Raw genomic sequence first — 18,112 nt, 5'->3', positions numbered from 1 at the left:
TTAAGGATTAACGCCTTATCCTTAATTATAATCATGACCGCCGACCATAAATTTATGTCAAATGAGAAATTTTAGGAGGTGGCCGGCAAATTTGTGAAAATTCTTAATTTCTTTAATTGGTTTTTGAATCATCTGGGTCCATTAGTCTTCATCAAACTTACGGAACAAGCACCTTGGCCACGCTATCTTCAGCTTCATTACATTTGATTGGGAATGTGCTGTTATTAATGTTTGATCCCTGAATAAATACGGGAAAAAAGAGAGCAAAGGAGGACCTACCATAAAATACATTGTAAAAGGGTCAATGTGTATTCACCTAAAAATGTTATCTATTATAGCCTCCATTATTCAATTTATCAAAGGGTCAATGTGTATGTACTAAAAAGTGATTATATATTATAGCTTTTATTATTCAATTTATCAATTTTTTGAATTAATGGTTTGCAATATTTTATTAAATCAATTCAAATCAATATATTTGATCAAATTTGATTATTTCAATATTTTCTAATGTTGATTTTCAATATTTTATTAAATCAATTCAAATCAATTTATTTGATCAAATTTGATTATTTCAATATTTTTTAATGTTGATCATTTTATCCTAAGCCTTATTTAATTGAAAGAAAATCTTTTTTTTTAATTAAATAAGATAAGTCCCCATTTAATTAAAAGAAAACCTCTTTTTAATTAAATAATTCATCCACATTTAATTAATTAAGAAAAAACCCCTTTTTTAATTTAATTAAATATTTCGTATTTTATTTTTAAAAAAATCTATCTTCTAATTAAAATAAGATAAGTTCTCATTTAATTAAAAGAAAACCTCTTTTAATTAAATTAATTCATTCACATTTAATTAATTAAGAAAAAAACCTTGTTTTAATTTAATTGAATATTTCTTATTTAATTAAGTTAGTTCTTTTAATTAAATAAATCCCCACTTAAAGAGGAAATAAAATAAATTAAAATTAAAAATTCCTCTACACTTAAATGCACATATTTTTAAGTGGGATTCTATTTAATTATTTTCATTTTTTCTTATTGGTGGATTTTTATTTCACACGGATCATTCTTTCTCCACCCTTGATTAAATCTTTTTGCCTCTTAATCTTTGATTGTCCAATCTTCTTTATAAGGGAGAGCCCTCTCCTCATTTTACATACACACACTCTATGCTATTGTCATGTTGCAGGTTTGGAGAGCGATTTTTGAAAGAGTTTGAATACTAAAGCTTTTTGTGGAAAACTTTTATCTTCTTATCTTCTTCTCTCATGCATCTATGGCTTCCATCATCATGATCCATCCTTGCATTTTCATATTAGCTTAAATCCATATTTGATTTTATAGATTAAATCTTGCATTGATAGATTAGATCTTGCATTGTTTTGCATTGTTATCATATAGATTAACTTTTATCTCCATTTGCATGCATATTAGATCTTTGAATATCTCATTTTACGGTGTACTTGCATGGGCACAAACTAGGTCAAAACTGAGGGCCTCCATCACAAACCCTTGCACTCAATGAATAGAGAGCTATGAGCTGTCATTCAAGACCTTATTCTTTAGCAATCTTGGATATAATGACTCATAGAAATATGCTCACATTTTAATCACACATTTTTGGTGTCCATCGTGGGGCAACCCACCTTTACTTGCTGGTTTTGGACATTTTTAGAGCTAACCCCCTTGTACAAATTTGTTTGGAGACGAAAAACCCTAGATCTTAAAAATTTGATCATATCTCCCAAACGGCTTGGTGTTTTAGTCTGAATTTTTTTTGCAGATTGGCAACACATCAAAGAAGCTTCAATGAAATTTTTTGATTTTTCCGAAGTTTTTTTTTTTGGTAATTTTTTTTATTTTTCATGAAAAATCATTTTAGGGCGCAAATTAGCACATTTTTCGAAAAAAAATTACATTTTCTGAAAGGTCTCTAAATTCTAAATAGGGTTGGTCCTTTGTGTTTTGATTTTAAAGATCATATTAAGGCTCAATAATTCGATTTGCAAAAAATAGTTTATTTTGACAAAATGGCTCCTTAGGGCACAAATGAAAAGATATTTTCAAAATTTTGACATTTTTGGAAAGCTCTTTGATTTATGACAGGGGTCTCTTTTCTGCATTTAGGGTTTTGGATCTGAATTCATATCATATAGGTCCAATCTTGATGACTAAGTCAAAAATCAATATTAAAAAAAGGCATTTAATGAAAAGTTTGTATTTAATTTTCACAATAGATCAATACATGACGTGAAGTTTCATTTAAGTTATATGTTGATTAATATCACTCTTAAAAATCATATTTTCAAATCTAACCGTAATTTTCCATAAATTGGATATATATTGCATATCTTGTGTTTGCTTGTTGCTTTGTTCATTGCGAGCAAGTGTTCAAGTGTAAGCAAAAGGTACAACAAATAAAAGAGGTGTTGTAAAGATTATCAGATATTTTGTTAAATCTTTATAACAGTTGGATTTGAAACTAAAATGAACATCTCATGTGTTTTGGCTTGAGTGTTTTTACATGCTTTCATAGATTCACACTTCAATTTCTTTCTTTGACTAAATGTGTTCCTGAGTCGACCACACATTAGTCAAAGAGGGGCAAACATATGCACCTTAAAATGGTCACCTAGACTATGGGCCTCCATTATTCAATTTATCAATTTATCAATTTCCCAAATCAATGGTTTACAATATTTTATTAAATCAATTTCCTTGATCAAATTCGATTATTTCAATATTTGCTAAGGTTGATTATTTGATCTTAAGCCTTATTTAATTAAAAGAAATCTATCTTTTAATTAAATAAGATAAGTCCTCATTTAATTAGAAGAAAACCTCGCTTTTAATTAAACAATTCATCCACATTTAATTAATAAAGAGAAAAACTCCTCTTTTAATTTAATTAAATATTTTCTATTTAATTAAAAGAAAAACTCTCTTTTAATTAAATAAGATATCCCCATTTAATTAAAATAGATCCTCTATTTTAATTAAATGATTCATCCACATTTAATTAATTAAGAGAAAAGTCTTTATTTTAATTTAATTAAATATTTCCTATTTAATTAAAAGAACTTGCTCCCTTTTAATTAAATAAATCTCCACTTAAAGAGGAAATAAAATAAATTAAAATTAAAAATTCCTCTACACTTAAATGCACATATTTCTAAGTGGGATTCTATTTAATTCTTTTCCTAATTTCTCATTGTTGGATTTTTATTTCAGAGGGATCATTCTTTCTCCACCCTTAATTAAATCTTTTTTGCCTCTTAATCTTGATCATCCAATCTTCTTTATAAGAGAGACTCCTCTCCTCATTTTACATACACACACTCTATGCTATTGTTATGTTGCAGATTTGGAGAGCGATGTTTGAAGGAGTTTGAATACTAAAGTTTTTTGTGGAGAACTTCTATCTTCTTGTCTTCTTCTCTCATGCATCCATGGCTTCCATCATTATGATCCATCCTTGCATTTTCATATTAGCCCAGAGTTATATTTGCTTTCATAGATTAGATTTTGCATTGATAGATTAAATCTTGCATTGTTTTGCATTATTATCATATAAATTAGCTTTCATCTCCATTTGCATGCATATTAGAGCTTTGAATCTCTCATTTTATGGTGTACTTGCATGGGCACAAACTAGGTCAAAACAAAGGGCCTCCATCACAAACCCTTGCACTCCATGAATAGAGAGCTATGAGCCCTCATTCAAGACTTCATTCTTGAGCAATCTTGGATATAATGACTCATAGAAGTATGCTCACATTTTAATCACACACAATGCAGTCTATTTTTCAAGAATTAAAATTGCCCTTCATTTCATTTCACTCTATATTTTAAGAATTGAAATAGAATAATATTTTTTTATATAATTTTCTTTTGTTTGATTTAGATGGTTTGGCATTTACTTAGATACCCAATTTTTCTATCAATGGTTAGAACTTGTAGTAAGGATTGTTTTCACTTTGTTTTTTTTTATAGTTTATTTATATTTATTTTACTAAAGTATGGTCATATTATTTTATTGTATTTTTTAATATTTAAATATTATTAATTAATTTATATTTTTAGTAATATGTTTTTTTTTTTTTTAATATTATATTTGTTTATTCATTTATATTGGTATGGTGTGATGGTTAAGTTTTGGTGTTATTCTTTCTATCAAGATTCATATTCTAATGGGTTGCTATGATTGAATGTTTTATTCATCCCCTATCTATGACCTCCTTAAGTTCTTAGCTCTAAGTTAAAAGTGTTATAATATTTGTTTAAATTAAAAAGACAAAATATTGTGTTATAACTTTCAAATATAAATGTTAAACTTGTTTATGTGGTTTAGTGACATTGTATTTTTATAAGCTAAACTTTAAAACAAATCTTGTCATGATACTTATTAAAATAGAATATAAATATCTTCAACAAAATAGGTCAATGATGAATTAATACTATTGCATACTATGTTCATGTCGCATATGGAAGAAATGACATATTGCACCAATGCTTGTCTCACATCTTTCAAACAAAATGCACATTACTTGCTCTAAATTAGTGTAATTGATCAAGTGGAGTATAACACAACAAATATGTTTCTTGCCTTTGAATTTGAACAACAATTTTCTCATCGGCAAGTGTATTTAATATAATAGCCTAACCATTCATATTAAATTATTAGCATTGGTATAGAGGACTAACAAAAGAACAAGTATGGGAGAAATTTAACTCACTACTCGAGAGTCAAGCAAGCCTTGCCTAGTGTACTAAAACCAAATAAACTTAAGGGCAATGCCCAAACCTAGAAACAACCAAATAAACAAATAGGCATAGCAAAAAGACAAAGCACTCTATGTAGCCAAAGCATTAACAGGAGGTGGAGGGATTGGATCATCCTTCTTTCCCTAGCCTTCTATGGGATTTGGCCTAGGTTCAAGAAGTGTCCTTATGTCTGCATTGTCTCCCTCAACCTCTTTTTCCTCCTGATGCAGAGAGATTGCCAAGGCTAATTTGGTAAAGCATTTAGAAGAGGAAGGCTTATTTAGCCTCAAGTTGGGCCAACCTAAAGGAGTAGGAGAAATGCCACCAACAAGAGGCCACCCAAACGAGGACCCACAATGAAAAGGGGAGAAAGACTATCTATGTGGGTAAATCTTGTGATCAAGTGAATGACATCAGAGAGCCTAAGAATGGGGTGTTTGTGAATGCTCACCAGAGGAACTACAACCACAAAAACAACCATGAGTAGAGTGACCACCGAAAATAGAAGGATCTAGTGGAACCTTCACAACAGTACAAGGTTTGTTACCCTAATGTTGCAAAAGCTCCTACAAGTGGGCCACCTCAAGAGTCACCTTGTCAGTTTGTACTTGTATCTATAACATCACATTATTACATATGCAAGCTTTAGCAAAAGCAGAGACAGTGGTATCAATTGTGGCATGTGCAAAATTTCTTGTGAATACTTGAGAGATGAGCAAGTGCATTGAATCTAGATTAAAGACAACCACTAGAGATTGTGCTAACTAAAAGATAGTCCACCTCAAAATCCAACTCCATCCCAACAAAGCCATGGTTTGTTGTTATCATGTTGAGCTCTCCAATGCTTTTACAACAAATTATCCCTAATTTGCACTAGTTCTAGCATGAACAATAGGGTTTGAAAACCAATCCCTTTCTAAGTTGGGTGGTGCAAGGAAAACCCATAGGAGATGCATCGAAGAAGAGTTCTCCAAGTTTAATTTCTTGAAATGTAACGAACAACCCATTTGACACAACACGCTTGACTTTGTTTTTAGGTATAAATGAGACCAAGATCGATAAAGTCTTTGGGGAGGCAAAGTCCTTGGGGAAGCAACAATAATCCTAAGCAACTATGTGAAAACCATGAATTTCCGTATGGGGCCCATAGAAAATCACATAGAAATTTCTCAAACTTGTTGTATGAGGATTTGGATGGTGCCCAACAAGAAGAATAATGAACATGTGTTACAGCAAGCACTTTAGAGCAAATTTGAAACTTCCCAGCAATTGAAAGTGGCTTGGTTAACCAATAAGCCAATTTGGTCTCAATCTTTGATAGTATTGCATTCCAAAGCTCTAGCACGGAACCATGAAAGGCAAATGGTATTCGCAAAAAATGGAAAATTCGGCCATGTTGAATCCACTTCTAGTTATACTAAAGAATCCATTGGAATGATTGACAATAACAAAGGGTCTTGTGTTTGGATGGAAGAACCAAAAGCCCAACAAAAAGTATACAATCATTGGAGTGCATTATGAGTATTTTTTCTATCCTCAATGAATGTGAGGAAAGAATCATTAGCAAAATGGCCATTTACCAACTGTGAAGTGGGATCTGGAAGGGAAATACCTCAAACTCAACCAGTAGAAATAGCATAAGCAAGAAAAAAATCAAAGTCTTCAACTACAAGTGTTTTGAAATCTAAATCCAAATGGAAAGTAACTCATTTTGATTCAAAGCCCTCTATTTTGGCATCCATGCTCACCAAATTTCTTTCAGGTTTCAATGGTAAATCAAATTTGAAGTTTGCCTGGCTTTTGGCATATTTCCTAGGCTTTAGAATCAACTCATTTTTTATTTCATTTTGGGAAGCATATCAAACTTCAAAATTTGAAATATGTTTGATTTGTTTGCCTTGAATTTACCTATGGCATGTGTTTGCCATCAATTTTTAAGTACACTTGGTGACACTATTTTTCTCAAAAAGCATCTCTAATCAACATTTTCTAATGCATTTTCAACTAAATTTGGAAAGTTAAGTTATAAATAACTAATTTTGTGCATGTGGTCTACCCCCTTATCTCCTTGGACTCATTCAAGCTTGAAAAATAAGGACATATTTTTAAATGGCTTAACAAAACCGTTGAAATCTATGGACTAATGGGTATTATTTTATAAAGTATTTTTCATTAGATAGAACACATAGAGTTCCCTTTTACTACTTGGATCATCAACTATGCAGACATTGAATCTTTATTGAATTGTCATGTTCCCTTAGCTAATGTTGAGACTCTTGTTACCATAACTTGGGTGGACACATCTCATTCATCTATTTTTGAGTATATTTCACCTCTTTCTCATACTATTTTATCTATAGTTGAGGATACTTAATCTCATCAATAAACTATTGCATCTACAATTCAACACACTCATTCATTTCCTATCAATTCGTCATTGGAATTCAGTGATTCAATGCATCAAATTCACATCAGTCTTCTAGACATAGCTCATCAAGACATATTTCTACACTGACATGGCATCTTTGCTTGCGAATTCCCACATGGTAGACCTTTAGGATAGCATTGAGAGTATTGATCTCTTCTTTCATGATAGCTTCTTGAAGCTTATGATTATTACTCTAATGATTTGAGGGCACATTTAAACCCTAATGTTATTTCTTTGCCTACATTTTCTTCTATCATGGTAGCACCAAATTAAGTCCAATTATATTTTTTCATACTTAAATCGTCATATCAACATTTATCACAATTAGGCATTGGCTTAAGAATCCTTGTATCTAGCATTTCAAGGAGGCATCATACATATTAAGTTGTATTTCCTCACATTCGTTGCAAGAATGGGAAGATAACTTGCGTACTTCCATGGTTTTATTTCTTGCTAAAGATAGGAATTAGGTTTAATGGGCTTGGATCATCTCTAGCATTCATCATCAAGCATCTACCATCACTGCATCGTGATGTTCTACATAGAAGTGGGCTTGCATGCTTTCACTTCTTCTCCTCTCTATGGAAAGCTTTTTTTTTCGTCACATGGGGTTTTGTGCTTCTTATACACTAGAGAACAAAATTTTACTTGTTTAGGGGAGAGATATTTCCCATAGGGTTTCCTCCTACTTGTTATATGGTACTTCATTGCTAAGGCATAGTACTTGGGGTTACTGGGGTTCTATGTTGGGACCCACCCTTTTGCTTCTATGCCTAATGTTCCATTAGGGCCCGTTTGGTTGCTGGAATACAACCGGAATAGGAATAGGAAATTAGAATATGATTTGTATTCTTTGTTTGGTGCGTGGAATAGGAATAGGGAATAGGAATACGTATTCTCATTTTAGCTCCAAAATGAGCTTTTGTCCATTCCAAAAAATACCTGTAATTGGAATTGTTATTCTTGCATTCATTTTCGCTTTCTCAAATTTGATTAAATTTTCAAATCCGCTTTGACCTGGGGTGAGCGTGGGAACTTTGTTTTCAATATTTTCAAATATTTCAGCGATTTTCCAATGGTGTCGATTGCATCTTCAAAATATTTTCAAACGGCGCCGATTGCAAGTTAACCCTATTCCAATTTAAGCTTGCATAACCAAACAAGGGATAAACAAGATTGGATTGCATTTTTCCATTCCTATTCTTCAGTTTCCATTCTCATTCAAATTTTCTATTCTAATTCTCAATTCCTACGCTTGCAACCAAACGGGCCCTTACCAAAAAATTGTGTCTTTCAAAAGATTACAAATTACAAATTTGGAAGATGAATAGTGCTTCCTCTATAATGATTAAATTTTTTGGGTGGCAGCGTGAAAACAAAGGGGAAAAAGCAAAAAGAAAATGTAATTATTTGAAACACAAAATACAAACTCAATTTTGAAATTTGAAATTTTTGTTTCCTCCACAAATGTACAACCTTTCAAGTCGCTCAACCATCAACCCTTGATGTGGACTCATCCCCACTATAATGAAGTCACTCCCCAAATGTGAAAAAGTTGTTGAAATTTTGAAAGTCACCCAAAGCATGAGCCTTATCGCTCTTAAGCATATGGAAAAAAAAAATTAAGTTATTTCAAAAACTAGATAAAATATACTTTGATCTTATCTTAACAACCTAAGACTTCCTCTATTCTCAAATTACAAGGTTTTCTTAGAGCATTTCTTGAAATAAGGTTTTGCACTCTCTTAGTCTCCTCTTTTCATTTTTTATTTATTTAAATGTTTATAATATATTTATTTCACTTTATTGTCATCATACATAGAGCTTCTTATATTATCTCTTTTTATTTTGTGTCTATCTGGGCATAAAAGTCAAGGAGAATATAGTCTTCTTGATGTACAAACTTGCGACAATCATACAAAAGACAACACATTGCATAAATGTTTGCATGTTGGACTCATGTCTTAACCAAATAACTTTAGCACTTAGCTCCACGTTCTATTTTATTGACTATTTTGTTTTAAGATTTTCTTTTTTCTTTTTTTCCTTTTTTTTTTCTCTTTTTTAGAGATATACAAAAAAATCTATTTCAACTCTTTCGTGTTTGCATAGCAAAATTCATTTTTATTGTTTCAAACAAATTCCTATGATAATTTGAATATTTGCTCTTGAAAATAATAGAAAAACACCTTGAACTTAAACATTAGATTAATCCTAGCGTAATATATTGAAAAATCTGATTTGGAAAGCATGTGCAAACATTCTAAGTTTGGTTGTACTGTGTAGACTATAATGTTAAGTTTTATGTATATAGGGTTACACACATATTAGTAAAATAGGGTAAAACTTAATTAGTTTGTGTAAGGAAGTCATCCATGTATTCACTATGTAGTGAATCAATTCTAGTTGTTTCCATCTTTACCCTCCCACTCTTAAGACCCAATTTTTAAAAAAAAATTATGTATATAGTTTTTCAACATTCAACCATTTTCTTCTTGTAGCTCATTAACCTAGGTTAAATGTAATTATTAATATAATCTAACTAATTTCCCTAAGATTATTTAAGTGGTTATTTTCCCATTACAAACATGTTTGTTTACTCATTTATTTTATAGAGTTTATTAAAGAAATTATTATAAAAGTTTGAGGATCCTATCTACATGGCATTGGTTTATTGGTTATGTGATGTAAAAAGTGGCTTATACATTTACGATGTCTAGTAAATTATATATACAATATCAATTGCAAATAGAGCTCCATTTATATGATAAGTGTTGAAGAATATAGTTGATTCCATGAGTGACATGTTGGATGGCTCAAATACAAAAAAATTGCTCTAAGGACTCAAAGGGTAAAGCTCATTATAGAAGACAATTAGTTATATTGTCATCAGCAATCATCCCTATTTGATCGAAACCAATGGGAAGATGTCAAGTTAGCTCATTGTAGGAATTTTTTGGATATAGAGATGGAATATCAGTGTGTTGATTACATGACGTGGAGAGCAATTAAGTGAGGATGTCTATGTCGTAATTTCAAACCAAATTATGCCTATACTAGTTATTAATTGCCTTACAACTTTGAATTAACTTGGTAATGGTAGAAAAGCCCTTTAAACACATTACCAAAACAAAATGTAGGGAGCCTACCAACTATGCTATAGAGTAGAAACACTAAGATGAGACTGTATTACCTGTAGAATGAAAATTAGAGTAGTTGATGAAGCTTAGTGTGGGTCTTATTCTAAATGAAACAAGATTAAAAAGGATTTTTTTTACCTCGCGTTATGAATGCTCCCAATTCTAGATGACTATGCACAGTAGGTTCTTGTATTGATCTAGAATGAAGGAAATAAGGGTAATAACAGTGTTGATTGGATATTACACCACAAAGTGTGCCTTGTATGGGAGCTCCATTTTCTTGGAAATGGGAAATGTTAATTAAAGAAAACACAAGTCATAATCTAATGCATAATCTACACACTTTTATTAACCCAAATGAAACTAGTGGTTGTGGGACCCTTTAAAGTAATGGTTTACTAATGGCATTAAATGTCTCTTAGAATACATTAAGGTGTGAATAAGAAACCCACTCTATAGCCAATAAAAACCTATATGTGCTTTAATTTCTTTTATTTTATGTTAAAATTTTACATGTGTTGTTAAATGAAATATTAACTTATAAGAAAATCAAACAACATGATTAGTTGCACAATACAATATTTAATTCTTATTTAATAAATGTTGAACCAAGACTACCTTGTCTTATGACAAGAACTAATAAAATATTCCCGATCTAGTTAATGTGTCATCGAAAAGATCTTTGTTTGTCATTTAGTGTTTTAAAATAAATTTTCATTCATGTATTATTTTAATTATCTTCAAAGAAGCAATCTTGAATAGACCAACTATCATTTAAGTCAATGTAAGACTTTACTTTGACATTTTAATAGAAAAAATACAATTTTGTTTGAAGTTGGCAAACACAACACAAGCACTGAGAAAGAAGAAAACAAATAAATATAAATTCTTAAAAATGAATTTAAGATCAAGAAAAATAGAGAAATTCAAGTTAATCAAAATAACTTAAAATTTCAACATTAAAAAAACCCAACACAATCACATTCCACCTCACAAATTAAGATTATGACATTTAGTTTGTTATGCATCCTCTAATGTACTTGTAGGTTTCTAGGGCCCATATAATAACCAAGCCACTTGAGTAACTATTAAAATGCATAGTTGGAGTGGATACTTATCATATGTCTCTTTCAATGAAATGAACTATAACCAAAAGAAGCACTTAATTCAAATGAAACTTGTTGAATCTTTTCTTTTCGAAATAGTCAAATGTGCATATTTAAACACATTTTTGTATTACTTTGAACAATTTTTGACACATGTTTATGATTTTACAAAAGTTCTAAAATTGGGTAATGTGCACACATGTTTCCATTCTAGAAGAGATGTCCTAAAATGCCTCAAGTTATGTGGCTAGACAATTTAGGTCATTTCAGATCTCACATCAGATTGCAACACATTAAGGGTAACTATAATATTATAAATTACACCTTGTGTGCATCTTCATTGTGTAATGCTTTTGCTTTAGCTGAAATAAAACTTCCACCTAAGATTTCATCTCATCACGCTTGCCTTATCATCCCCTTTAGATTGGAACCTTAACCACATGGCTTATTTGGTTTAATATGCATGTGTAACATGTAGATGTCTGTGCAACGTGCATTCATTCTACTAAGTTTGCAGACATAAGGTGGCCATTGGGACAAACACTTATTGTTTCTAGTAGTGTAATGTCTCCCTTGACATGTCAAAAATGTTAGAATACTTCTTGGTTTACTCTCCCTTTTCCCTCATTTTCCCTCTCTTAAGTTGAATCACTTCTTAGTCACTCGTGTGTGGTTTCTCAAGTTGCCTCTGCAACTTCTACACTACTCGAATAATTGTCACAACCTCTTTGCAACTCGTTGGTCACTTTACATCACTTCCATCACACATGCTTTCTTTCGCCTTCAATCCACCAAGCTTCAACTTCTTAGGTTCGAAGGGGAATTATCTCACATCCATTTACTCTTATTTGATTCTCATATCTTAATATCTTGAGAATTCTCTTTAGATTTATCCATCATCGTTTATTGTGTATTGGTTTATTCGTTATCATAACTACCTATATAACTATTCGAGGTGGTGAAAGCACCAAAATGAGGGTCTAACTTTTACATGCCTCTTGAATAAACCACCCAAAAGTTTTCTTATCACTTTGTGTGTGCAAGTTCAAGGGTGAGAATAGTGTAGCTCTTCTTGGGATTCTTCTACCTTCGAATTGTTGGATCTCTTACCTCCTCTCTTTACTATAAAGTAGTTGTTTTTACCTTATAGATTGCTAGTTGTTGTTTATAATCATTCCATTTTTAGTTATGTTAGTGTAGCTATTAATGTTGTACTCTCCAGTTTTAGTCTCTGTACCTTATCCGCATAGGATGTGCACGCTCTCCACATTTGTGTCCTAAATTTGCATTGTAGTCCTACACTTGCACAAGCTTCCAAGACAGTGAGCTACCAAAGCCCACAAATTGGTCTTGATCAATTGCCCTTTTGTTTCCAATAGACTAAATATTCTTATCTTTCATTAGTGTAAAGTTGTTTCTATTTCAAGTAGTTTGCATTCAAATTAAGCTTAATTATATTTTAATTACCCTACTCACCAAAGCACTACTAAAGTGAGGTAGTGTTGGGTTGATTCATCCCTTGAGATTTCATCAATCTCAAAGGTGGCAAATGCCCCTCTCCACAACAACATATCTAGTTATTGATCTCTTGCATTATTGCAAGTTCTAAATGGCCTCCTCAAGCTACATCCACACTTATCATCCAACCCCATTATCTCTTTTACTCACCATTACACAATCATGAGGACTAACCAAAGCATGAAGGACCCTTAATACAATTCCATACCCTCAATAATTTCCACAATGCTTCTCCACGCCCCATCTTTTACTTACAATCATAAATTTGCTATAAGTACTAGTACCCTAATTTGTCAAAAATCGAGCTCGCAAGTTTGTAACCTCAATTTTACACAAATTATGAGAATGACTATTTCATGTTTCATCATTCAACTTGTAATGCATTCAATCATAAACAATTCTAAGGTGCATTTCACCTCTTATGATCAAAACAAGATTCAATTTTCTAATGTACATTTCACATGTTATGGTCAAAACAAGATTCAAATTAATTAACCATGATACATTAAATTATTGATAACACATTTTTAGATCTATAAAAAAATTTACAAATTTATTCTATTTATCTTACAAAACCAATAAAAATAAATCATATTATTTATTTAGGTTAATACTTTTTAATTAAAAATACATATGTTTTTACTTTATATTTCTTATAAGCAACATTTTATTATTAAATGACATTGTTAGCAAATTTTTTTGTTAAATATTATTAATTTATCATGTAAAAAATTATTGAATTTAAAGTTTAAACAATATTTAATTCCTAATAATGGTATCCACTGTTTCTCTTATTATTTTTACTAGCATACTTATAATGTATATATAAAGTTTAATTTTAGTATATATTGTTTTATTAAATAAAATTCAATATAATGTAATTATTTCTTAATAGTTACTTAATTCTAATCTTAATCATAATTTTATCCTAATCATAACAAAAATAAACATAATATTTTATTAGTAATATAATATAAAACTTTATTTAATATGATTATAGTTGTATAGTACTATTATTAATACCATCCTTAATATAAAAAAATTATTAAATATTAATAAATTTAATAAAAATTATCTTACTATTTTTCCTAACATATATATATAATCATGATACTCATGATTTTTCTCACTATTTTTATTAGCATATATATAATCTATATATAAAGTTTTTTAAAATTTTAACTTTATATTTATTAAAGTTAAATGATGAACAAGTTAAATTTAAGAGATTGAATAAACTAATTTATAATTATATAACATCTTTTTATAAATAAAATTTAATATAATTGTAATGTAATTATTTTTCTAATCCTAATTATAATTTTATCTTAATTATAATAAAACATAACATAATATTTTATTATTAATCAAATATATTAAAATATAAAACTTTATTAAACATAATTATAATTTGAAAAAAATCAAATTCTTAACATAATTATCAAATTTAAATGATTATAACTGTATTATACTATTATTAAATATCATTGTTAATAAATAAATTTAGTAAATATTAAAAAATTACAATCATGACACAACGTTTCTCGACATAATTAGGAGAGAATATTTTGATTAGTTAAAATATTAATTGCTAACTACTAGCATTAACTTTTTAAGATTTTAACTGACCAAATGTGTGAGTGCCCTCTGTTCATTTATGTACTCATACTTGATACGTTACAAATAATAATAGTTTCCTGCCTATTTATATCTAATAAATTCAGTTTGCAGCTGAACCTGCAAATTTAAACAATAAACGCTATAACAGATAATCATGTATTGTAACTGACAAAATTTGTGCAGTTGCAGACATGAACTTGTGATGTGGCATTTGAACAGAGCAAATATAATGGAAGTGTAATCTTTTTCTTTGTCTATGTTATTAGAATGTAAGAGATGACACGACGTTTGTAAATATATAAAATCAACTCATTGCAGGACAGACGTGATGAAGGGTTTCTTTGAAACCCAGATGATTTTGCATCATCCTTCTGCACTTCCAACAGCTTTTCAAAGCTTTAAAAGTATGACATAAAGACTAACAGAATACTTGACAACAGAAGAACTTAGAAAATCGAATTCAAGCCCATGCCTAATAGCCTTTAAAAATTTGAAGGAAACTTGATCCTGCTAGCAAGTTAGCAACTGGTGCTCAGTTGGAGTTGTTGCCATTGTAACATTTATGCAGTTTTCAATCTTGTCAAACTTACTTCCAGTGTATGTGTGGCCTAATTCATACAAGTCAAAGACAGATCACAAACTTCATCCTCTTGCAAATGATCTCACCCATGTCCCCTGTATTCAAAGACAAAACTCATAGACTTTATCCACTTGCAAATGATTCCATTCCTTTCCTACCGAGGATATGTAAAGAGTTCCACTTCTCTTTTAATCAGAGGGATAGTTTAGCTTTGAGAAGTTAAGTATTTTAAATTTGAGATAATAATCAATTAGGTAGGCTAAATTCCCCAGCAGGGGATTGAGATTATTGGTTTTTATATGTACAAATTATTTCAATATGAGTGAGGGGGAAGAGGAATTATAAGTTACCAGTTAGTAAATGTTTTTCTCAAATCCAAACATAGGGTACTGTGGGCTTTAGGCCTCGCCAACTTACAAATTAAAAATAAAAATTTTATATGTAAGTTTTGGTATAGATTATGGGACCACAGATTTTCTTCCTACTTAAAACAGATATCACAGCCAAACAAAATCTCAACTGCTCAGAATAGGTGTCATAATTTTCATAATTTTAGTAAATAAATGTTCCCTGTTAGCGTAGGCTAGGATTTTTATATAGAAATCCAAAACTGAGAAACAATTATAATAATGTAGTTTGTTCTGGGCCATCAAGTCAAACTTTCCAAAGAAATTACAACCCTGCTGAGGAGAAACTAACTATAGCAAAGTGACTGTTAAGGAGATCTAATTTTGTTTTCCCAGCACCTCCCTGTAGTGTCATGGAGAAGAGCTGTATCAGGTAAACTGCTGTGAACAAATCTTCTGTGATCCTCATATAAGAAATATCTTAAAGAGAAGTAAGATGCTAGGAGACCTACTCCTCAAAGACCAATAGTAATGTAGGCCTTTACGTATGTAGGGCCTAATGAAACATAAGGGCTTCCCCAAGATTTTTTGTGCATTAATAAGGAAAGAGATATTTATTGGAAGAATACAGAATGTATTTGTATGGGTGAAATCAAATATTAGGGAGTCTCTGTGAGATAGAAATCTCACAAGTCAAACTTCATATCATAATCTGCCCTCTTGCTCTTTGCGCTGAGAAATACAAAGGCGTTTTGATGAAGTGTAAATAGTTAAAAAGAGGGAAAGCAAGTTTTACAATAAACGGGCTCCTTATCCCATGGAAAACTTCTTAATCAATAATAACCCCACTCCATTATAGCTATACCTAGCCCTATCCTACCAGCCATCCAAAATGGTCCACATAAAGAAAGTTCCAAATTCTACTGTAAGATAAAAATTCCACAATAGTTACGAGCATACTGTTCTAAAATCAGGATCAATTTCAAAATTGCAGAGCACCACACAGAGAGCTAGCAAATCATAATGAATTTCAGTTCCTTCAGTCGAACCCTACTATATTTTCACAATTTTCCAGCGTGGTAAAATACTCAAGGTATACAATGTAAGAGCCTGACAATATATACGAGATCCTTTGCAAAAGAGAGAAAATGAACTCCATAAAATTCATTATGATTCGGCAAATCATAATGAATTTGAGTTCTTTTACTCGAACCCTACGATGTTTCCCCTTGTTTACAGTGTACTACTATTTTAATGCTGTATAATGCAGAAGCCTGGCTAAATATATACAAGATCCTTTGCAAAAGAGGAAAAATGAACTTGATCAAACGGGCATGGAAAGTAAAAGGGAAAATTTAACTAACCTTATTTTCCTTAAGCCGATCAATTCCAGCTTCCGGATCCATGTTCAGAAACACCAATGTCCAAGAGCTTTCCAGATCACATAAAAGAAGCCGAGACAAAATTAATCATTTACAGTGCAAAGTGACCTAAAGCGAATGAGCCACTCCATCGCTGAGCTCTGAAATATCCATGGCAGAGCAAGAAGAATGAATAAATAAAAGGGAACAAATAATGGGCAAAATGGAGCAGATAAGTTCATTGAAATACATTGCACATTCCCCAACACATTCTTCCTGTGATGTTGACTGCTTCCCATATGGAATGGTCCCATAACTCTCAGACCGTAACTGTAAATACAGTTTGCAGACTGAAATAATAAAGTACTCCAAAAATTATTAAATATTACATTTGCGCAGCTTTAAATGGTGAGCAGAAGCATGCAAAAAGTTCAGAGGAGCAGTTGTAATGGTATATAAAGTTGATGGTTGTATGACCGTATTTAAAATTTGATATTTATTAATTTTTCTAGTGAATGGTTATATGACCCTATTTAAGATTTTTATTTATTTATTTTTCCCCTATTGAATGGTTGAAGGGCTCTATTTAAGATTTGATAGTGTTGTGGATAAGGAAAATTCAATTCAATTTGAAAGTAAGATGAAACATGGGAAATGCATTTGTAGTGGTTATATCTAATTTTGTGTGCTTATATTTTGGATTTTGACATTTATTTGTTGTTTTTGTATACAACTTAACTCTTTAAAAGCTAAGAAGGTTTCAGCGTCTGGTTTCAGTGACACACTCACTATAAAGGAGTTGTTATGTGAATTGTTATGTGCAAAAGGGTTAAGAACCAGTTATTTTCAATTGTCGACCGATACATGACCCCTATTGTATCAATAATTGTTCACTCAAAATCTCCAACACTTGTGGACAAATTAGCTAGTAGTGGTGCACAAATGTTCTAGTAGTGGTATATCTACGTTTATTAAACTACTAATACATAAATTATCCATTGTTGGTAAATGTGAGATTATTTAAGTGGGAGGTTATATGGGGATCAATATGACAATAAGTGAAGTTATTGGAGCCCGAGATACTATTGGTGTCTTCCCTGGTTATTTAACAAAAAGAAAATGTTAGTCTTATAATTAGGATAGGATTGATCTCGTCTTTTTAGATGAGAGATGGACTATAATTAAAGAAGATTTGTGTAAAAAGTTGGGATAAATAGTTATAATAGTAAACATGATAGTTGT

At 30.9% G+C, this 18,112-nt stretch overlaps 1 protein-coding gene across 2 annotated transcripts in view; it reads right to left on the bottom strand.

Moving 5' to 3' along the window:
• The window catches only part of LOC149566599 (putative potassium transporter 9), an 88,641-nt gene extending 71,377 nt beyond the window's left edge, over positions 1-17,264 (bottom strand). The window contains exons 1-2 of one of the 2 annotated variants that reach the window (XM_089819897.1): positions 17,121-17,264; positions 16,874-17,031 (exon numbers count right to left, since the gene is read on the bottom strand). In XM_089819897.1, coding sequence (XP_089676023.1) covers positions 16,874-16,915 — 42 coding nt within the window. In that variant the 5' untranslated portion in view covers positions 16,916-17,031; positions 17,121-17,264. Of the gene's footprint in view, positions 1-16,873; positions 17,087-17,120 lie in introns of those variants that run through there. The other variant, XM_089819896.1, reaches the window with a different exon arrangement.
• Between the last annotated feature and the right edge of the window lie 848 nt (positions 17,265-18,112).

This window comes from Cupressus sempervirens, chromosome 3, assembly GCF_028749045.1.
Source record: "Cupressus sempervirens isolate cs-2001-9-10 chromosome 3, ASM2874904v1, whole genome shotgun sequence".
NCBI lineage: Eukaryota > Viridiplantae > Streptophyta > Pinopsida > Cupressales > Cupressaceae > Cupressus > Cupressus sempervirens.
Note: the sequence above shows the minus strand (reverse complement) of the source record. Positions and strands in the feature narration are given on the sequence as shown.